At 40.3% G+C, this 23,199-nt stretch overlaps 3 protein-coding genes across 3 annotated transcripts in view; 1 reads left to right on the top strand and 2 right to left on the bottom strand.

The window, feature by feature from the left end:
- The window catches only part of LOC145984305 (plasma membrane calcium-transporting ATPase 2-like), a 621,336-nt gene that overhangs the window by 92,380 nt on the left and 505,757 nt on the right, over positions 1–23,199 (top strand).
- On the bottom strand, positions 8,632–11,619 carry LOC145983849 (uncharacterized). The gene has a single exon (XM_083116894.1). The coding sequence runs from the start codon at positions 11,617–11,619 to the stop codon at positions 8,632–8,634; it is 2,988 nt and encodes a 995-aa protein (XP_082973020.1).
- LOC145983848 (uncharacterized) lies at positions 11,620–12,639 on the bottom strand. Its single transcript, XM_083116893.1, has one exon. The coding sequence runs from the start codon at positions 12,637–12,639 to the stop codon at positions 11,620–11,622; it is 1,020 nt and encodes a 339-aa protein (XP_082973019.1).

Raw genomic sequence — 23,199 nt, 5'->3', positions numbered from 1 at the left:
ACCTAAAAGCAAACATATTATGTGAACCCTGTATATAATAGCATTGTAACCAAATATGTTGTATACTTTATGATATACCACCCTTGTATTATATATTGTTGTTATGTAATGATTATTCTGTTCCGTCTTATACGTAGTTCTTTTCTCCTTGTCTTTGTTGTTTTCTCTTTCCAATTCTTAATTACTTTTTTTGTCAATATGTATGTAAACTGAACTCAGTTAACCTCAAAACACTGTAACTGGGCATTTGCCTGTAGTGTTTAATAAATAAATAAATAAATAAATAAATAAATAGTGGAACCACAAGCAAAAGAGCATGCACAGAACCGCGTCTCCTGTGCATGGAGGGGATGTGATAGATTGAGCATGCTTCCTTATGACCCGATGGAGGGGAAGATGCGCGGAGACTTTTGGCCGAAGGTTCTTTTCCTTGTGGTCGCTCTATATACCGGGTTCCGACTCGTTACAGTGACTCGGTCACCGGGCTAGGTGGATTGATACAGACAGAGTCGCATGGATACATAGAGAGTTACGTAGTCAGATGGATACATAAAGAGTGAGCGCCGTACGTAGGGATATCTGCGTGATAAACTGCGGGGGTGGGTTAGCGCTATTATAAATAGTGCGCTCGTAGCTTGTCTCACATGTACAGCACTTATTTAGAGGACTGCGTAGAGACTCTTGCGTGATACGCTGCGAGAGCGAGTTAGCGCTATAGTAAATAGTGCGCTCGTAGAGTGAAGTCCGGAAAAGTGCATTCCTCGGTAATGGAGCAAAAGGCAACTTAGAGCATTTGTTACTCGATCTGTAAGGGAAAGATGTACAGTATATACGGAGAAGGGGAGGGGTGTAAATAAAAGTGTACATAACAGAAATCTCCGTGAGACGTTTTTCTTTACAACAGTCTGTAACTTTCAACGGGCTATTAGTTTCGAAGCTGATAACAAATTGCACAAACTATCAACACCATCTCGCGGAAACGCATGGGGTGATTGGAGTGTTGGTACATAGAACCTACCTGTTCCCCGCTAGGTGGATTCCCCAGGGAAAGGCGAGGGAACCTAAAAGATTCCAGTAGTAAAGGTTGTCGAGTGACAATTTGTTCGATAGATCTCTTAATTTGAAAGAAGTTTTGTAAGAAACGTTTTTTGTGGGTGGGAGGTTCGTCAATGATTTTCGAACAAGCGCCCAAAAACTGTTTTACGAGTTCAACTTCGATACAGATTAATGTTTCCAAAACAGAACAAATCATAAAAGTCTCATATATTTTCACATGAAAACCCACTAAGTCGAATGCCGGTACTTTAAAAATTCGTGGTGCCCCACCTACGGGGGTGCCCAGGGGGAGAATATGTGGAGAATAGTGTTGCCCACGAGACGAGACTTTGGCCTGTCTCGTCTAGTGGAGTCTCGTGGAAATGCTGTCTCGTCTCGAAAATATTCGTTTGTCTTATGACACATGGTCAATCTCGTCTCGTCTCGAATTTTTAAAAGCCTGTCCCGTCTCGTCCCGTGGGCAACACTAGTGGAGAATTTTACATGCAAAGGGGGATTTATTGGATAGGGCTCCTAATTGCACGGAAATTTTGTACGAAGTATTTTTTGATATGGGTCATCGCATTCGAATGGACGACCAAAACCGAATTTGTGCGAATTGAATCAGTTTTTGGCCGCTCCATGGCAGCAGATACGTTGCAAATACCACAATGTGACTCGCATCATGCATTTTGTGATGTCCCGTTGATAGTTTGTGAAATGCATTTTCAGTTTCGAAACCATTTGAGCCGGCCCCCGTGGCGGAGTGGTTATCACATCGCGCTACGACGTCAAGGGGTCCCGGGTTTGAATCCCGGACTGGGCATGGATGTTTGGGAGTGTCCATTCATCAATTTCATCATATCATCACTCATCCCCATCTACGCAAATTAGCCTAAAGTGGCACAAAGAGCGAAGTAAAATAAAGCAAATCAATCAAGCGAAACCATTTGTTTGTTTCGAAGTTACTCACCCTGTACATACAAATAAAAAATGCCTCGAAACAATTTTTGTGCTTTTATATAACATGTTTGTACCTGCAGGTTAATCGTGGTTGTGGGAATGTTTTGTAATGTGAAGGTGAAACCGCCATCATCAATATTCATTAAATCTATCCACTTTTCGAACCCAGAACCCCAGAATACGCAGCGAGTAGCTGTAAGAGCATCACCACAGAGGCTGGTTGAGGAATAATCAAACAAGCGTTCAATACTAAGGATACACGTGACATTAGCTCTGCAAGTTTGTGACGCAATGGCCTGTGGATATAATCACGCTTGCATGTTTAATTCGTATCACCTGGATAATGCAATCGTGTGCCAGTCCTTGGCACACTTTTAACGAGTGCTGTCATTGTCCGGATGTCGGAGCCTTGAATATCCTACAGCGCAAGAATTGGAAAACATTTAGCAATTTCATGGCGTGCACGCTTCAATATGTACTAATTATAGTGAATTGAATCTTGATAAACGCTTACCGTCTCTGTGGGCGAGTGGATAGCGTATCGCTCTATGGTGTACATTTTTCATCATTACGGCTTTTTTTGTCTCTTTCAGCTGATCGCGATGCAAGAAAAACCTGCTCTTTTTCTAAATGTATTCTCTGTCCCACTATGCGAATTAGCGTATTTGTGATTTCATTTCGGGAGGTAGGTATTCTTTTAGAGGTATGCAAATTTGTACATTTTACCAGTTAGTTATTGCCTAGCGGTTCTACAGTAAGTACCTTAGAACATTGGTTCTAACCTATGCCATTAAATTTTATAACATTTACATTTTACACGTAATTTAGAAACACTTAGTACATATATTTGCATTCTAGGAAAACCAATACTCTTACACCAAAACATCTATCGAACTAGTAAAACAGAAAACATGAGCAAATTTCTATTGTCAACCTACCTACAAGTTTCTTGTGAACTTTGATACATGTAAAATATCAGAACTATGCCATGCAAACTTTAATGGAAAACAGCCTGCTCTGTACTCGGTGAGTTGTTCAGTTGTAAAATTGTGTTTAATTCGCAAATCTACATACTCTTCAATGGACACAAATTATTTTTGAATCGTGTGTGATACATAGTAAAAAAAATGGTATAATGCTTTCAATTCCATTTTCTTTGAGGGAAGAGGGGTATGAAAACATCCCTGCCAGGGATAAAATTCTTTGTAGGGGGGAAATCCCCGGCATGCCCCCCGTAAATTCGCACTCTGCTCTATCCACATAATCTGTGGAGCAAGGCCGCTCATAGCGGCAGAGAAGGGGAGGGAATTCGAGTGGGCAGAGTGAAGCAGTACACGCTGCTGCGGAGGCTTCTCCCCTCCACGCAATCCCATTCCCTCCCACGTGTTCATTGGTAAGAGTCATCTCGTCACTACTTGCGCAGAGACTTGTTTTCGTTCGCTTGCTCCAGTATAGCAAGTCACCTCGGTGGCCAATCGCGTTGACTGGTTTACTCAGGATCTTGTCACCGACAATCGCAGGTTCGAGTCCTGGTGCAATCACGTTTCTTTTGGAATGTCCTTTCAGCAGTTTTCTTCCAATCACCATTCATCTTTATTGGGTCAATTAGCCAAAAATGGCAGATAAAGTGACACTAAACATCTACCCGACGGCTGGGATCACACCTGTCCCACGCGAAAGCAGCTACACGGAATTTCTCGCAAACAGAGAGGATATTTCAGTTTCGTTCTGTATTGTAAGTTCGTCCAAAGCTGAATTTAGTTTTCTTTCATAAGAATTTTAAAGCGCGGGCTTTTCAAATACAAGGAGAAATGTTTTTTTTTTAATTCATAGAATGATAACTATTCGTCCTAGAGAGTTGAAGTGTGTTTTATTTTGAATTGAATGGATAGGACTTTCACAAGAGGTAGAATGTTAAAAATCCACCTGGATACAGGAACAATTTGGAAATGAAAAATAAGAAAACAGGGTAATTTACTCAAGAAATCCATTTTTCGGGGAGCCCCTGCGGCCCCCCGCATTAGTCCAAGATGAATAGAGAAATTCCAAAATGTAGCAATACCATGTACAGTCACGGACACTTCTGGGTTGTAACGACCCTATTGAAGAAACACTGAAGCAAGCCCTCGATCTCTGACCACCAAGCGCTTTGTGAGTAGACAACCCAAACAACATTGCAATTCTGCGGCTTGTATACCAGTCACGGGTATACATCTCTGTAAATTGAGGAGTGATGCCAAAGAGAAATACGAGATGAAGATTGTCGGACGTAATGTCTTGTGTTCTCGACATGGAATAATACTCGGTTCACGTTACTTTCCTTGTTTGGGAACGAACCTGACGGACTGGGTTTATATTTTCACTTCTTGCATTACAGTAAATTCCATATTTTACAATTATATTAATGCATTGAACGAAAATAATACCTAGAACAACATCCAACACACGTTCACACCACTCTTGTCACACAAATGCACGTGAAAATACACACACAAAGTTAAGTTTTAACTTCCAAGTCAATGTCCAAATAACAGTAAACTGAGAAGCATGATGTGCGAAACATGGGATATTTCACAGAAATAATTTAGTTCATCAAACCAACCCGTGTTCTTCTACCTTGTTTATTTATATCCCATTAAAGCATAGAAAAACCGTTCACTGTTCATAATCGTAGCTACGGAACCACTGAAAAGATATCCTTCGCCAAGATATAGAATCTCTATATCCCTTGTGGTAGAGAACCTAATAGAAGAATGAAAGGACAGATTAAAATATTAAATTTGATGTGTATCCTTTCGTCAAACTGCCTAGAAAACAATATAATATACTTGTTTACTGCTAGAAAATATTAAAATTATTTGCTCATGGTGGGGATCGAACCCAGGCCTCACTGATGAAAACTCTGCACGCTAACCAACACACTATCAATGGCACTACATTTTATTTTTTTCCAGTCAGTCTGTTTCCTTAATCAGTACCTGAAAAAGCAAATGCATCTTAATTTCTGATAATTATCTCATTGTCTATTAATAGAAACCACGTATGTTAAAAATAGACGCATTCTTTCTGTGAAATATCCCATGTTTCGCACATCATGCTTCTCCGTTTACTGTTATTTGGACATTGACTTGGAAGTTAAAACTTAACTCTGTGTGTGTGTTTTCACGTGCATTTGTGTGACAAGAGTGGTGTGTTGGATGTTGTTCTAGATATTATTTTCGTTCAATGCATTAATATAATTGTAAAATATGGAATTTACTGTAATGCAAGAAGTGAAAATATAAACCCAGTCCGTCAGGTTCGTTCCCAAACAAGGAACGTAACGTGGACCGAGTATTATTCCATGTCGAGAACACAAGACATTACGTCCGACAATCTTCATCTCGTATTTCTCTTTGGCATCACTCCTCAATTTACAGAGATGTATACCCGTGACTGGTATACAAGCCGCAGAATTGCAATGTTGTTTGGGTTGTCTACTCACAAGGCGCTTGGTGGTCAGACATCGAGCATAGAGGGCTTGCTTCAGTGTTTCTTTAATAGGGTCGTTACAACCAAGAAGTGTCCGTGACTGTACCTACAATCGTACGAAGTGATCCCGGGATCGAAATTCGGTGGAGGCACATAGTGGTTTAGATCCCTCTTTAACACTAGCACTACCAGGAAATTGATTATACAAGAACTACCAAAGGGGTCATTTTGACCCCTTGTGTTTTAAAGGTTTTATAGTTTGTAATTGAGCGTTCCTTCGGCAACCAAGACTTTATGTGACTGGATATAAAAATGAATATGCATTGAAAACCACACTAGCTTCAACCAGGTATCAAACTCTTTTCTCCCACACCCAAGGCGGTTGAACAATATGTGTTTAAATATACAGTGGAAATATTTTTAAAAATAAGCTCAGGAATATTTATTATACCAATAGATTACACATTTAATTTAAAATATAAGATATGAACAAATAAACGAGTACAAGGTTAGGTAGGTTAGGTTAGTGTTTCAAGAGTAAATTTAAGTTCTGTTAATAGTAATAGTAATAGTATAATGTTGAGGCATATAGGTATATATTCCAATGCGTATCTAAACAATACAACCATCTTTGTTCCTAAAATAAAGTTTTTTAATCAAAATCAAAATCATAAAGACATTCTTGTACTTTACTCGAAAATCACAAAACGCAGTGCCCTCTTTATTCAGGGCATGTGCGGCACACAATGTACTTTCGAACCACATTAGTGCATGATCGGCAGAGAAATTTCTTGCATCCGAAACACTGATCGGGGGTTTTGTTTCCCTTACACTTCCCGATCTGGCACTTCTTTCTTTTTTCGGTAGAATTCGTAGATGCTGCTGGCAAATCTTCTTTCGAAACACGCTTTTGTCTCATTTTCTCAGAAAGTTCTTTAGCCAACTTGATAAGAAAATAAGCAAAACTTGTCAGTTTTACGTCTTTCGTTTCTCGTAAATTTGAGATCAAATCTTATAAATCTCATTATTTCTTCAAACCTATTTCTGGGCATGACATCCGAAAGAATCTGCAGCCCAAGTTTTCAGACCGGAGACACTTTACAGTTACGCCATTCATCCGCATTGTTCCACGGAAACACAAGGCAAAAAATGCATCAAGCTCATCTAGAGAAATCGACCAGTTCGGATCATCTAAAACTCGACGGGCCTCAGCTTCTGTACATTTTTTTATATTTCAGACATGGCATCAGTTACAATCAGTCTGAATGCACTTGCACAAGTATCTTCCACATTACGCGTAGCGTGTGACGTGGGTCCTGGTTTGGTATTATGTTTTTGTAATCTTCCGCATATCTTGTTGTTTACATCCAATACCGCCCATACAGTCTGATCCGGAGCCACTTCACTACCACTAATTTGAGTAGAATTCCCTTGTGCAGATTCTTCACTAGAATCACAATCAGTATATTCGACATCTACGTCAGAACTACTGGAGACATCTTCTTTGTCAAGGTCTGTAACATCTTGATTTTCAGTCCAGCTGTCACTGCCTTCATCACCAGAAGCACTATCGTCAATATCCAGCAACTGGGCTAGAATCTCTGCCCCTGTAAGTCGTTTACTCCCTGCAGACTTCATAATTTACAAACATTAAAACACCTTGCTTCAAAACAACCACAATGGCTGTTCACAATTGTTTCAGAGGCATCTATAATACACCTTCATAAAAAGGTATCTATAAGAATCGAAAAAGTCGTGTTTTTTATCCAGGGTTAAAAATAGGCAGGTGTCAAAATGACCCCCCTGGTAGTTCTAGGTAAATCATCATTTTTAAAGAAAACCAATAATAATTTAAATCTGATATTTAGGGTGTAAAAATAGGCAGGTGTCAAAATGACCCCCCTGGTAGTTCTAGGTAAATCATCATTTTTAAAGAAAACCAATAATAATTTAAATCTGATATTTAGGGTGTAATCACAATGATTAGAGAGAAGAAAAGTCACGCCACCTGTGTGCATATTTTAATTAATGTTCAAATTAAAGAATGATAAATGACGTTGAGGGGTCAAAATGACCCCTTTGGTAGTTCGTGTGTTAAACTGTATGTCCAGTCCGTATTAACCTATCTGTGCATCAGGTGAACTTGAAACGAAAAACAAAAACACTCGTACTAAGTATAGTTGAAAATTGACATAAAACTTATCATAAAAATCATTAATATGTTTTACGCAATAGCAGAAAATAGTGTTGTCATCTATTCATAAGTCCAAGCAATGGTTGTACAGTGTCTCAAAAGTTTTAGGACAACGACATTTTAAACTAGGCAACCCAATTTACACAAGGCGTTGGTGGGTTGCGTGTAGAGTTAGGCTAAATTTCAGGGTTGCCACATGCACATTAGGTATTTATAAAATACGCGAAAGAAAGATATCCAAATATTATTGCATAAAACTAGAAAAAAATCAGTATTACATTTGTTGCAATACTCTCAGAAAGAAACTACGTCGATTTTCTAGTATTTCGTTGTTGATGAGTCTACTCAAAGGAAAAGTGGAGAGAGGAAACGAAAGAAAACAAAGGAGAGGAGAAAAGAGAAAGCAATAGGAGAAGTGGAAAAGTAAAGAAGGGAAGAAAATAGAGGACAGAGGAAGTGGATAGGAGAAGTAATAAGGAGAAAGGAAACAGATGCGAGGAGAGATGAGGAAAATGGAGCAGAGAGGAGAGAAGAGAGGAAGGAAAACGAGGTGATAGAAGAGGAGGAAAGGAGTTTGGAGAGGAGAGGAGGAGACGAGAAGAGGGGAGTGGAGAGTAGAGTAAAGAGAGAAAGAGAGTGTTTGCGATTGCCGTAACTGTTTCACCATACTGATTTTTGTACGGATGCAGTAGACGTTTTTTTTTGTAAATGCTATATTTGAAGAATACACATGATTACATACACAAACTAACAAGTACAACTAGATTGTGTTCCCGCAACACACACGCACGTCTTCGTAGAATGTTCCACTGCTGCCGACTGAGACTGTCTTGAGGCAGTGTTGCCAACTGTACACGATGCTTCATGGCGTGCTGCAAGTCCCACTAAAATACACTGATTAATGATTAAAACCTGAACATTCTCCCCCCTCCTTGATTTACTAAATCAACATAAAACACTACAACAAATTATTTCTCTGTTGGAAAAGGGATAAGTTTATGAATTGGTCTTTTAAATGTACCCTGAGTAGTGCGAACGTTCACTACTCTCACAAGTTTATCAGATCCTGTGTAGACCTCTTCGATGACTCCAGTCCTCCATGTGAGGGGTGGAACATGGTCTTCCTTCATTAGCACCAGCATCCCTGGTCGGAGATTGGGTTTGGTTGTTGTCCATTTGCTTCTCTGCTGCAGGTTGTTGAGATAGTCTCTGGACCACCGCTGCCAGATGTGTTGATAGATCCGTTGAATCCGTTGCCACCGATCCAGACGATTTTCTGCTATATGTGCTACATCAAGCTCGGGAAAGGATGTTAGAGGACTACCTATTAGGAAATGACCTGGGGTGAGAGAACTATTGTCAGTAGGGTCATTGGACATAGCAGTGATAGGACGTGAATTTAAACAGGCTTCGATTTGACAAAGCAAAGTTGAAAGTTCTTCAAATGTGAAGTGCTGATTTCCAGCTGCTCTTCTTAAATGGTATTTCATTGATTTTACCGCTGCTTCCTGCAGGCCATTGAAATGGGGCGCATGTGGAGGTATGAAATGCCATATGAATTCTTCTGATGTTGCATACTTGTGTATTTCAGTCTTGAATTCTTGAGACTCAAACAGCTGACGCAATTGTTGTAGTTCTCTGTAAGCTCCAACGAAGTTTGTTCCATTATCGCTGTATAAATTTCTACATTTTCCCCTTCTTGAAGTAAATCTCCTTAGAGCTGCGATAAAGGCAGATGATGTTAGATCTGAGACTAATTCTAGATGTATAGCCTTTGTAGTGAGACAGACGAAGACTGCTACATAACATTTTCTCGAAATCTTGCTTCTTGCATTTCCTGATTTCACATTAAATGGACCAGCATAATCCACTCCTGCATTGAGGAATGCTGTACCTGGTTGAAGTCTTGTTGATGGTAGTTGACCCATTAGTTGCTCTGACGCAGATGAGTTTAGCTTGAAGCAAGGTAAACAATTATGTATAATCTTCCTGATGACTTTTCTTGCTCTCGGAATCCAGTATTTTTGGCGAAGTGAGGCCAACAGTAGCTGAGAGCCCGCGTGAAGAAATCTCTGATGCTCTGCTAGTATAATGAATCTTGTTAAATGATGCTCTGATGGCAATATAAGTTGGTGTTTGCTCTCATAGGGTATTTGAGCATTTTGTAGTCTCCCACCTACTCTAAGCATGTTGTTTTCGTCTATGAATGGATAAAGACTTCTTAATGGACTATCCCGTGCCACTTGTCCATTGCGTTGAAGCTCCTGGAATGCTTCTCTGAAAACATCTTGTTGTGTTGCCTTGATTATTGCTGCCAGGCTGAATCTCAAATCGTTTGCTGTTAGCTGCTCTGTTTTCTTGTTTTCACGATTCTTTGTGTTGTGAATGAAACGCTGGCAATAGGCAATGACTCTAACTAGTCTCGATAATGACGAAAATTTGTGGATGAAGGTCGTCGATGGAACTTGAATGACCAGTGATGTGACCCCCTTTCTTTCTTCTGTAACTTCTTCTTTCTCTGTGTGTGACGAAGAATTTGGCCATGAAGAAGATTCTTCACTCAAGAATGTGGGTCCATTCCACCACAGTGTATCGTCTTGCAATGTGGCCGGTTCTACACCTCGAGATACAAGGTCCGCCGGATTGTCATGTGATGACACGCGTCTCCATTGTGAAGGACTTGTTGAATCTTGAACTTGTGCCACCCTGTTGGCGATAAAAGTTTTCCACTTGTTTGGTGGCGATGACAGCCATGCTAGGACTATCTTCGAATCTGTCCAAAAATATACTTGACTGATTGCAAGATTGAGTACCGCTAATACTTTCTTCATTAATTTGGCAAGTAAAACTGCTCCATATAGTTCCAGACGTGGAAGTGTAACCTGTTTTACTGGAGCCACTCTTGATTTGGCGCAAAGAAGTTTAACTGCAACATCACCACTTCTGTTTGTTGACCTAACGTAGATTGCTGCACCGTAAGCCTTTGTACTGGCATCGCAGAACCCATGAAGCTGTATGTCATTGATTTTTCCTTCAATCAAGATGAATCTACTGACTCGTATATCATTGATGCGTGGTAGGTTTCTATACGACTGCAACCATTGCTGCAATAACGTCGGTGGTAAGCTCTCGTCCCAATCGATGCGTTGAAACCACAACTGTTGTAGAAATGCCTTGAAACTGATGACTACAGGACTGACCAATCCAAGAGGATCGAATATTGAAGCGATTATTGACGTTACTCTTCTTTTGCTTATTTCTGCTGCGTGGGAAGATGTTGATGCTGCCTTGTTGGCGATTAAGAATTTGTCTGTGCCTGGATCCCAGAGTAGACCAAGAGTTTTGACACCTTTATCCTTATCTAACTGAACTGGTAACTGCAATTCTTTCTGGCTATGAGGTACTGCCTCTAAAAGTGCGGGATGGTTAGAACACCATTTTCGAAGATTGAAACCGCCACTTCGTAGAAGATGGATTAATTCTTGTTGTAATTTCAGTGCATCCTCTACACTGTCGCTGCCTGATAAACAATCATCCATGTACATATCTTCCCTTACAGCTCTTGCTCCATTCTGATGCACGTGTTGTTGCTGTTCGGCTAGCATTTGTGTACACGCTGTTGCGAGGAATGAAGCTGGTTTTGTGCCATAAGTCACCGTTAAAAGTTCATAAGTGTCTACTGGGCTGTCTGAGGAGTATCTCCAGAATATTCTCTGCAATGGTAAGTCGTCTTCATGCACCATAATTTGGCGGAACATTTTCTCCGTGTCTGCCGTAAATGCTATGCTGTGTGTGCGAAATCGTAGAATGATGGAGTACAAATCTTGTTGCAGAATTGGACCTCCTAGTAAAATGTCGTTAAGTGAGTTTCCAGATGTAGTCTTGGCGCTGGCATCATAGACAACTCTGGTCTTCGTTGTGCTGCTGTCTGGCTTGAATACTGGATGATGAGGCATCTAGAATACTTGTGTGTCATCCTTGACTGTGTCTGATTCTAACTTTCTCATGTGTCCTAAATTCTCGTATTCCTTCATGAAGTTATTGTAATCTTCTCTCAGAGCTGGCTGCCTCTTCAATCTTCTCTCCAGTTGTTCCAGTCTACTCATGGCTTGCTGAGTTGAATCTCCTAAGTGTGGATGATTTGGGCGTTTAGGTAGACGTACTATGAAACGCCCTGATTCTGATCGCGTTGTATTTAATTTAAAGTGCTCTTCACATAGCTCTTCTTCCTTAGATCTGTGTGGTGACTCTATTCCTTCCAACTCCCAGAAGCGTGCAAGTTGTTTTTCCAAACTGTCATCTGTTCTTGCAAAACATGCAGTGATTGATGAGTTGCATTCTTGAGGCATGGATCCACCCAGTATCCATCCAAGTTGCGAATCTTGCAGAACAGGGTAATTGCCTTCTCTACTTAGACGTTCTGGCTTCAGTATGGAGTAGAAAAGCCCTGCGCCCAAAAGAATGTCTATCTTGCCAGGTTTATTGAATGTGGGGTCTGCCAGTGCGATGTCCGTTGGAATATTCCATGTATCGTAGTTTATGTGCTCTGCAGGCATATCTCCAGTGATTTTTGGCAGAACTGAACAAGATATTGTATTTGAGAAGTCATTCGCGAGTGATGAAATGTTCACATTCACACCTAAGCGAGTTTCCGACGTTGAGTTATTTATCCCATGAATTGGAATGTACGCCCTTTGTTTCTTGAGACGCAGTCTTTGTACGGTTTCCTCCGTTACGATGTTTGATTGACTTCCATTATCTAGTAAGGCACGACATGTGACCAATCTTCCGTCCTTATCCTTCACTTGTACCAAAGCAGTTGAAAGTAGAACATGCGATGTGTGTGGTCTTGAAACTGCAGTATGATGCTTGCGTATTTTCCCGATTGTGAGTCTCACTCGTCGCCACTGAGCCTTGGGTGTCGGTGTGTCTGTTCTGTGTTTCCCTTCGAACACTACCGAGCTTCCGTTGATCATCGTGCAGCAAAGTGTTGTGTTTCTGTGAACATGCTCTGCAATTGCCTGATTTACATTCCCTGCTTCGATGTGGCTTCAAACAGTTCCAACACAACTTGTTTTCACGCACACACTGTCTCCTTTGATGTACATTTGCACTGAGAAAACCTGGGCATGCATACAGAAAATGAGAAGGCTGTTGTTTACAATACAAACATGCATTTGATGAAGAAGCCAAATATGAATGTGACTGCTGTGTAGTTTTGTTTTGTTTGGTCCTTGTGTCACTGAATTTATTATCCCTAGGTGTCTGGCTTACTTGCGGTTTGATAGTTTCTAGTGCTTGACATTTATGCTCGAGAAACGTAAAGAATTCTGAGAGTGGTGGGAAATCTTGCTCAGTGTGAGTTAATTCCCAATCACGTCTTGTTTGCATGTCTAATTGAGATACGAAGTGCTGCAATAATACTACATCCTCTAAAGGTTGCGACAACTGTAATGCCTTTAATGCCGAAAGATTGCTAGTAATGGTATTTGCGAAGTGACGCAAATCTGACGCATTTTCCCTACTAACTGAGTGAATGTGCAAGAGTTCCTTTATGTGTGTTGCCGCTATGAGCTTCTTGTGTTCATAGCGCTGAACTAGCTGTTCCCAAGCTATTGTGTAGTTGCCTTCAGTGATTGGCAAATTCTGGATTAAGCGTAGTGCCTGACCCTTCACAGCTGATTTCAAATAATGGAATTTCTGAATTGCAGATAAGGTGTCATTATTGTGCACTAAGGCTACAAATGTATCCGAAAACCCTAACCATTTGTCGTAACTACCATCAAAAGTAGGAAGAGAAATCGAAGGTAGCTTGAGCTGGTTGTCTTTATTTGTAAATTTCTGATCAGCTGATTCTTGACCCTGATTATTGATTGCAGCATGTTTAGAAATTATGTTTTGCATTTGAACCTTTATTTGAAAGTACAACTCTTCAACTTCAATACGGTAAGTTTCATGTTCTTGTGACTCGTCGTCTTCGAGTTCCAGCTGTGATTGCACTTCATTGAATTTTGCCCAAACATCTGATAAATACGGAGCACGGCATTTCACCTCCTCAATATTTTGAGTTTCCTCAAAGTTCTGAATGAATTCTAACAAACGTGTAAGTTGCCCCTTTACAACTCCGCGCTGTCGTGTTAATTTCTTCCGTGCTTCTTGATTCATTGTAAAAGGAAGGGAAAGAAACAAGAGGGAAGGAATTGAGCTTGTGTGGGTGTTGTGTTAGCAGAAATGACTGACCTTTGTACAGCTGATTGCTGCTACTGACTCCAGACGTCAACAAGGCTGCTCGGAGCTCCGTTGTTGATAGTGGCTGCAACACGAGAAGAATTGCTGGCCGCGACGAAATGAACTGCGCGCGAAATGTGCCAAGCTCGAAATGTTCATGTAACTTTCTCAGTTCCCGTACTGAGATATATACGTATGCTGCTATGTTCAATGTATGTAATACACAATAATGCTGCTGTTCACTGTATGTAATACACTAACCGAATGTACCGAGTGTGTTCTTGATGCGGCACGCACATAACTGTACTGCAATGACTGTTTTTCACATCACAAACTACGCACTTGATAACGTCCACGGTCTTGAGGCAGTGTTGCCAACTGTACACGATGCTTCATGGCGTGCTGCAAGTCCCACTAAAATACACTGATTAATGATTAAAACCTGAACAGAGAGAAGAACGAAAAGATGGGGAGAACAGTGCCGTGGAGTCGGAAATATAAGACAGGAGAGGAGATAAGAGGAGTGGAGAAGAGTGGGATGGAGACAAGAGGCGAGAAAATTAGGGAAGGCGGTATGAGATAAAAATAGAGGAGAAGGACGGGAGAGAAGAAGGAGAAGGAGAAGTTAAGAATAGAAGGGACTGGAGACGAGAGGAGAGAAGGGGTAGTTGCAGAAAATAGTCTCGGCGTCAAGAACTGATGCACTGATAACATTATCGACATGAAACATTCATTAACATTTTATAATGTATTGGAGAATGTATTAGCTCGGTGAGTTCAAAGTAAGATAAAATCTTCCACGTAAGATCTTTGATTTTACCTGCGATGATACCACTAAAAACATGAATGTAATTTTCATATTTATAAGAATTATCCGATTTTTCTCCTCTTCTCGGTTCGTTGAAATTGAGATTTTGTTATTTAATATTTCCCCTCCCACCATCGTTAATTCCAAACTGAATCATTCCGTTTCATACGACGTGGACAATGAACGCAATGGGATATGTCTAAAACGCACGAAAAGTTTCTGCCACCGGAGGGGTTTGATCCTACGACCATCAAATTATCAATCCTTAACGGTAACCACTACCCCACAAGCTTTCGCTCCTGAACACAGGTAGAAGGAGCTGACCAATGTTAAATGCAGATCCCACCCCCCTCCTACATGTCATTTGCAAAGAATACTTGTTTGTAACAAAGAAAACGAAGGTAATACGACTGGGCGAAAACATTTAATGGAGAATTGCACATGATGGAAACTTTTCAGTCGATATTTGTGAAGGTATCTTTGCATTGAACTCGAGTGGAAAAAAGTGTAATATTATTGTGTCTTGATTTTGGCAAGGGATTATGTGTGATCCGTGTCCAGTCATCATTGCTGAAACAAACGTTTGAAAACTCTGTGGGATTTTCATTCTGTGATAAGTTGCCTTACTTGTTACATGTATGCGAACTACACTTTGTCCCACTTATCTCTGAAGCAGGTGAACAAAACAAGTATCTGATGAACACATGGGAGGAACGGAATTGCGTGGAGGGAGAAAAGCCACTGCCGTTACCAGCCTCCCCAGCAGCTTGTACTGCCTCGCTCTGTCCACTCGATCCCCCATCCCCTCTTTCCCCTTCTCTTCCGCTATGCGTCGTTTTGCTCCAGAGATGGTGGGACAGGGCACAGTTAATTGTTTTCGCAAGAAGTATCTTTGTGTGCCACACATTTAATTCGTACTCACATGAAGAAGAAAAATGTTGTCAATTTGCATTCGGGGGGTAGTTTCACAGTTACAAACTATTTTGGCCTTGATAAGAAGTTTAGTGTAAATAGTAATTTTGTTTATATTTTTTTTAAAAAATTGAAGTCTATGGTTGAAAGCCTCATATTTAGGGCTTGAACTCGTCACCTAAGAGGTTGAAGACCCGTCCTGTTCTTTGTGCGTGACCTTCTTTTTATTTTTCTATTCATTATTCATCCTCATCCACGCGATTAGCCAAAAATAAAATAAGAAAAGGCCTCCTCCGTGATCGTGCCTTCTAAAGCGCTGTGCTTTGGACTCTGACTGCAGGACGGCATGTGTTCGAGTCCGCCTGGGTTTAGTCTCTGGGTTCTCGGCCTGTATATAGGACCGGTGGCAACCTACCATCGTGAGAAAATTGGGGAGCTACGAGTGAGTAGCGTAACCCGGTCTCGTAAATCTCCTATGGGGGATGTTCCTGGGTAAACAAAAAATAGTAGATCAGACAATTCGATTATCGAAGGCGATAAAAGAACTTCCGGTTTGACCAAGTTTCCAATATAAGCTAGTGGAATACAGATTGTCTTCGAGCTTACTTTGTTAAAAAGGAGCGGATACAAAATGGATCACTTGAAATTTTTAAGTGACAGAGAATTAAAGATACCTCGAAGATATTGACCAGTTCCCGGAGCCATTAGATGAAGATTTATGGAACAATAGAAATCTTTACTGAGACAATGTTGATCCTCTACCAATGTTTTTTTTTGAGTTGAGTTGATGTTTTTAAAAAGTTCACTTTGTGCACAGTAAGGCTAATCGGGACTGGATCTGCAGTTTAAAGTGGAATCCGAACAACTATGTGCCTCCACCGGGCATCGAACCCAATGGTTTCGTTGGTATATACATTAAACAAGAAAGTTCATTCGCTTATAAATTAAGCTACAGATTTTTTATATTAAAAAAGAAGTAAATAATAATAAATTCTTAAAGGTAAAAGGAAGATTAAATACACCGATGAAAAACAAAGATATTCTACTTAGCCTAATAGTTATAAAGTGCACATTTTATTTCTCATTAATAAAACTACAGATCAATTTTTACATAAACGTGTATTTTAAGTTGGTTCTAATTTATGTTTGGCCACTTCTCATTCTTTATAATTATCATTCTAATTAATCATTAACATATATAGCAATGCCAGTTGATTTTTAATTCCACGAAAAAAGGTAAAAAAGGTAAAGTGTTCCCCTGTGCATAGCACCACGCCATGAAGGCGTATAGGGGGTGTGGGGGTAACGCCCCACACTTTCTTGATCCGGTCGTGAGTGGGGGTGATGTGATCAGCATCACGCCCCTGACCGCCTTTACCCCCCAGGGTTTCCCCCAGGTACCCATGCTATTCGACGCTGGGTGGGCGCCGGGGCCGCTTTTACCGTTAGAAAAGTTCCCGGATTTGAACCGGCCGGGGATCGAACCCGGGGACCTTGAGCATGGTAGTCAGACGCGTTACCGACTGAGCCACCGCGGCCACCCAGCGTCGAATAACATGGGTACCTGGGGGAAACCCTGGGGGGTAAAGGCGGTCAGGGGCGTGATGCTGATCACATCACCCCCACTCACGACCGGATCAAGAAAGTGTGGGGCGTTACCCCCACACCCCCTATACGCCTTCATGGCGTGGTGCTATGCACAGCGGCCCCGGCGCCCACCCAGCGTCGAATAACACGGGTACCTGGGGGAAACCCTGGGGGGTAAAGGCGGTCAGGGGCGTGATGCTGATCACATCACCCCCATTCACGACCGGATCAAGAAAGTGTGGGGCGTTACCCCCACACCCCCTATACGCCTTCATGGCGTGGTGCTATGCTGAGGGGAACACTTTACGAAAAAAAATACAACAGGCAATTCCACACATGATACGAATATGCAGGAAGTTGGAGGATTCGGCAGGTTGAAATAAAGCTTACATTATTTAAAAACATTCAAATACTTCGAAGCTTCCCGATGGCGTAGCTGTAACGTCACTGCCGTGTAATCAAGGTGTCCCAGGATATCTGGTGGAGGCACAATGTGGCTTAAACTCTAGGTTGAGTCCCGAATAGCCTTACTGTGCATAATGTGTACTTAAAACCAAAAAACAACAACTGAAATGTACTCTGATTATATCAGAATGGATAATTTTTCGACATTGTGTATCTACTAGAACACAGCTCTCTTAATTGTTCTTTCTTCCACAGATAATGCAAGGTTGTAAAAATTTACATCTTTTAAATTTGTTATGCCAACATATGTGCGTTAGAAAATTATAATTTAAAAACACTTAAATATTTAATCGGGCTTATTTAACGGCGATGAAGTGACGTGTCTAGGACCTACTTTCTCATGTCGTGGGTCACAGTCTTTTTGCATTACTGCCTGAATCCACTGAGTTTTCGTATCTGGTCTGTCGAAAAAAGATTCACAGATACTTGAGAAAAATTATTCGTTTTGGACCTCAAATTGCAACCAATAGCCACGCAATGATTGTCGTCTTTTCTGCAAGATATTACCCTTACATCTTTATAATCCATGTTACTCTTTCAAAACAAGAAGTAGGGTCCCGACCGTGCCGAACAGGAACGAAAATGTAAACATCAGGTGAATAACCACCATAATGGTTGAGGGTTCGACGTGCTGATCCCACGTCACCACATCTGGTTGAAGATCACTAGGAAGGATTGTGGGAGGGAGACTGGCAGTCGGGAGATAGGCCAAGGCCCTTCGAGAGCTGTTGAGCCATGCGTTATTGTTATTATTAAAATAAGAAAAACAAGGGAATGAGGAAAAATTAATAAAAAAATATTTATCTATATTAAACCAACCATTCAATTTTATTTTGTTTTTCATGGATCGGTTGCCCTACTACGCGGTAATCCCAATAAGTATCTTACATGTTACACGATAAAGCACATATTACTTACTATCCGAGTACTCTTTCAATAAGCATTTTTGTTTGCCAGGAATCATTACTTATTGCATGTTGAGCTAGTGCGCACCTAGCCGCCTCTGATGAAATCTATTATTCTTCAGATTTTCTTTAAAATTGGACTCTGGTCACTTGTAATTTGCTGGGTGTAGACGCTGTGCATGGACGCACAATGTTTTGCGATAAGAAGCGGCCTTGTGAAGCGTGACTCATGAACGCGAACAAGCTAGGCTACCAAGCTTATCTGCCTTTGAATACCAAGTCATTTTTTTTAACCTTTCCCGAACGCGATTGCTACTATAAAAGTGTGTGTGTGTGTATATATATATATATACACCGTGCGTCCATTTCGATCTGCAGCCGAGAGATCGGGAGAAGCGTGGCGGGCGGCACTGACGGAGATGCCGACATTTGCGGCCTGAAATGCCCGCTTATTTTTATGGACATATGCAGACATTTATATAAATATTGCAAAACGAGCACTAACCTGTGTTATAAGAGTATGGTTTTAATTTTAGTAGCTTAGTGACTGTATGTGCCGATGATTTTGACACGCCCACCTCTTGTGAAACACGGCGTAGAGGTTTGTTTGGAGAACATTCTAACGCTGCAGCAATATCATCGAGTTTTGCTTCGGTTAGAATCCGTCGTTTTTGCTTAGGTGTTTTAAAATTTAACGATACAGTTTCTCGTAATTTAAGGACAAGATGTCTAACCGTATCTCTGTGTGGAGTTGAAACGCATGGGAATTTCTGTACAAATTACCTACACACGTCTCTACACGAGTTTGTTTTCACGTAGGTACGTGTCATACATAAAAAAATCTTTGTTCTAACGTGAATCTTGCGGCTGGCATTCCAATCGTCTCACTGACACGTCACACATACACACTACAATAACACAAACAAGTAACTGTAAGTAACCAAGAATAACACTCTTGCGCACAGTATGAAATTAACACGCTCTTGGTTTACATTGCTCGCCACTATATTTACAACTCTGTCTTCATCTAGTCGCAAAGGAACAAAAAACTCGAGCTCGGAGATTTCGGATTGCAAGGAAGCTCACGAACACTATTGACTTTTAACGGTTTCTTCTACAGCGTAATCTTGATACAGTGTTGCACATTCAAAACCTCCAAACGATCCCCATCGGCACAAAACTCTTTCAAGGATATAAACTTAAGCAGGACGTTACTGGTCAAAACTATGATTAAAATGTTTTATTATCTGTGGCTCTTAACATCGTTTCTAAAGCGTATTTTTTTGTGTATATAAGAGCAGAACTTAAATTTGCGTGTTATAACACAGGTTAGTGCTCGTTTTGCAATATTTATATAAATGTCTGCATATGTCTATAAAAATAAGCGGGCATTACAGGCCGCAAATGTCGGCATCTCCGTCAGCGCCGCCCGCCACGCTTCTCCCGATCTCTCGGCTGCAGATCGAAATGAACGCACGGTATATATATATATATATATATATATATATATATATATATATATATATATATATATATATATATATAATCTCAAAAGAGCAAGAAAGGAAATTCTGCCGTCGTATAAAACCAAATATTATCTATTAAACGAAACGTTTACGATTGTCAATAAACGGTTTAACCAATCTGAGCTTTCAGGAACTTTTCACGCATAATTCCACTGTCTAGGCCAATGACAGAAAAGCAAGCAATACTTGTATTTATTATTTAAATCAATTAAAGGAATGTGTAAGAATTTATAAGAAATAAAGAGCGGAACGGAACGACTGTTGTTCTACCTTAAAAATTGTTGTTCTTCGAAATAACAAAATAAGAAGGATTTAATCCAACACCTTAACACACTGTACCACGACTCTCTATTGACTAACACTGTTAAATGTGATGTGATTTTATGAATACAATTTTCCGCCTGTTTACGTATAACGTCTCGCACATTTGGCAGTTCGCAAACGTTTTTGCAAACGCTGTAATTATTTCGTGTTACCATACGTAACAGCAAATACATTTCATAAGACTGTTCCGGACACGAGACTTGCGTCAGAAAACAAGCATTTCGTATGTTGCAGTATCACAAGAAGAGAACATCGCCCTGCAATGTTCAAGACTCAAGATATTTTTCATTAATAATGTCTAATCAACATAATAAGTTAGGAGAAGTAACTAGCATTTTCACAACAACTACCAATATTCTTGTTTTTCTTCATCACTTCCAAAATATATTCTCGAAGATAGCTGCTATACTACAAGAAACAATTCAAAATTAAAGTAAAATTCAACTACATGTATATCCAAGGACATTTACAATATTGGAGGAACAGAATACTTAAACATTGTTGATTCAACGGAAGGTAAGGGCGTGGTGTAGTGATGTCGGCCCCCGTGGTGGATGTGGTTAGCACATCGCGCTACGACGCCGCGGGTCCCGGATTCGAATCCCGGCTCGGGCATGGATGTTTGTGATTGTCTGTCCTCAAAAGTCCTGAAATTGAGAATTGAATGAAATGATATGGGCTGCTAGTGGTCCCAGGTTCGATCCTCCTTACGAGGTGTTCTCTTTTATTTAATTCTCCTTCTATTAAACAGGAGCAAGGTGACATTATTTGTAGTAGTAGTGTAAATGGTTACATTGTTCTACATCTGGAATTTGCTAAAAAGAAAAAAATAAACAAATAAATGAATTGACACACGTTCAAAGGGATATTTTCACGTATCAGATCTTGAATTATGATATTCTAACGATAATTGTGTTCTGCTTCAAAGACATTGACAAATATTAATGAAATAACCATTTATATTTGTGGCAATTCAAGACACACTAATATAACACTTTTTTCCACTCGAGTTCAATGCAAAGATACCTTCACAAATATCGACTGAAAAGTTTCCATCATGTGCAATTCTCCATTAAATGTTTTCGCCCAGTCGTATTACCTTCGTTTTCTTTGTTACAAACAAGTATTCTTTGCAAATGACATGTAGGAGGGGGGTGGGATCTGCATTTAACATTGGTCAGCTCCTTCTACCTGTGTTCAGGAGCGAAAGCTTGTGGGGTAGTGGTTACCGTTAAGGATTGATAATTTGATGGTCGTAGGATCAAACCCCTCCGGTGGCAGAAACTTTTCGTGCGTTTTAGACATATCCCATTGCGTTCATTGTCCACGTCGTATGAAACGGAATGATTCAGTTTGGAATTAACGATGGTGGGAGGGGAAATATTAAATAACAAAATCTCAATTTCAACGAACCGAGAAGAGGAGAAAAATCGGATAATTCTTATAAATATGAAAATTACATTCATGTTTTTAGTGGTATCATCGCAGGTAAAATCAAAGATCTTACGTGGAATATTTTATCTTACTTTGAACTCACCGAGCTAATACATTCTCCAATACATTATAAAATGTTAATGAATGTTTCATGTCGATAATGTTATCAGTGCATCAGTTCTTGACGCCGAGACTATTTTCTGCAACTACCCCTTCTCTCCTCTCGTCTCCAGTCCCTTCTATTCTTAACTTCTCCTTCTCCTTCTTCTCTCCCGTCCTTCTCCTCTATTTTTATCTCATACCGCCTTCCCTAATTTTCTCGCCTCTTGTCTCCATCCCACTCTTCTCCACTCCTCTTATCTCCTCTCCTGTCTTATATTTCCGACTCCACGGCACTGTTCTCCCCATCTTTTCGTTCTTCTCTCTTTCTCTCTATACTCTACTCTCCACTCCTCTCTTCTCGTCTCCTCCTCTCCTCTCCAAACTCCTTTCCTCCTCTTCTATCACCTCGCTTTCCTTCATCTCTTCTCTCCTCTCTGCTCCATTTTCCTCATCTCTCCTCGCATCTGTTTCCTTTCTCCTTATTACTTCTCCTATCCACTTCCTCTGTCCTCTATTTTCTTCCCTTCTTTACTTTTCCACTTCTCCTATTGCTTTCTCTTTTCTCCTCTCCTTTGTTTCCTTTCGTTTCCTCTCTCCACTTTTCCTTTGAGTAGACTCATCAACAACGAAATACTAGAAAATCGACGTAGTTTCTTTCTGAGAGTATTGCAACAAATGTAATACTGATTTTTTTCTAGTTTTATGCAATAATATTTGGATATCTTTCTTTCGCGTATTTTATAAATACCTAATGTGCATGTGGCAACCCTGAAATTTAGCCTAACTCTACACGCAACCCACCAACGCCTTGTGTAAATTGGGTTGCCTAGTTTAAAATGTCGTTGTCCTAAAACTTTTGAGAGACACTGTACAACCTAATTATTTGAATTTACGAACCACAAAAGACCACTCTTGGAGAAACTATTAGATTTAAAAAGAAAAATCCACGAAAGATATTTAGAAACTCGAAATCTAACCAAAAATGGTAATTTTTAAACTTTTGTCCGCTCCTGTTTGACATCCTATTTAGTGCACAATGAAAAAAGCGATTTGCGTCACTATTACGTATTATCTATGCACGAAACCTACAAAACAATATTTACCTAGCTTACTTCCTAACTAAGGTACTTATCGATACCTACTTTGCATGATACAATTGCACAATCACTGCCTAATTCACTTACTTTTGAGCCATCAACTATCAAACTATTATCAACAAAACTTCGCACTGTTATAGGACACTAA

The sequence above is a fragment of the Lepisma saccharinum genome, chromosome 2 (assembly GCF_977018435.1).
Source record: "Lepisma saccharinum chromosome 2, izLepSacc3.1, whole genome shotgun sequence".
Classification (NCBI taxonomy): Eukaryota; Metazoa; Arthropoda; class Insecta; order Zygentoma; family Lepismatidae; genus Lepisma; species Lepisma saccharinum.
This window is presented reverse-complemented; position numbering and strand designations above follow the sequence as displayed.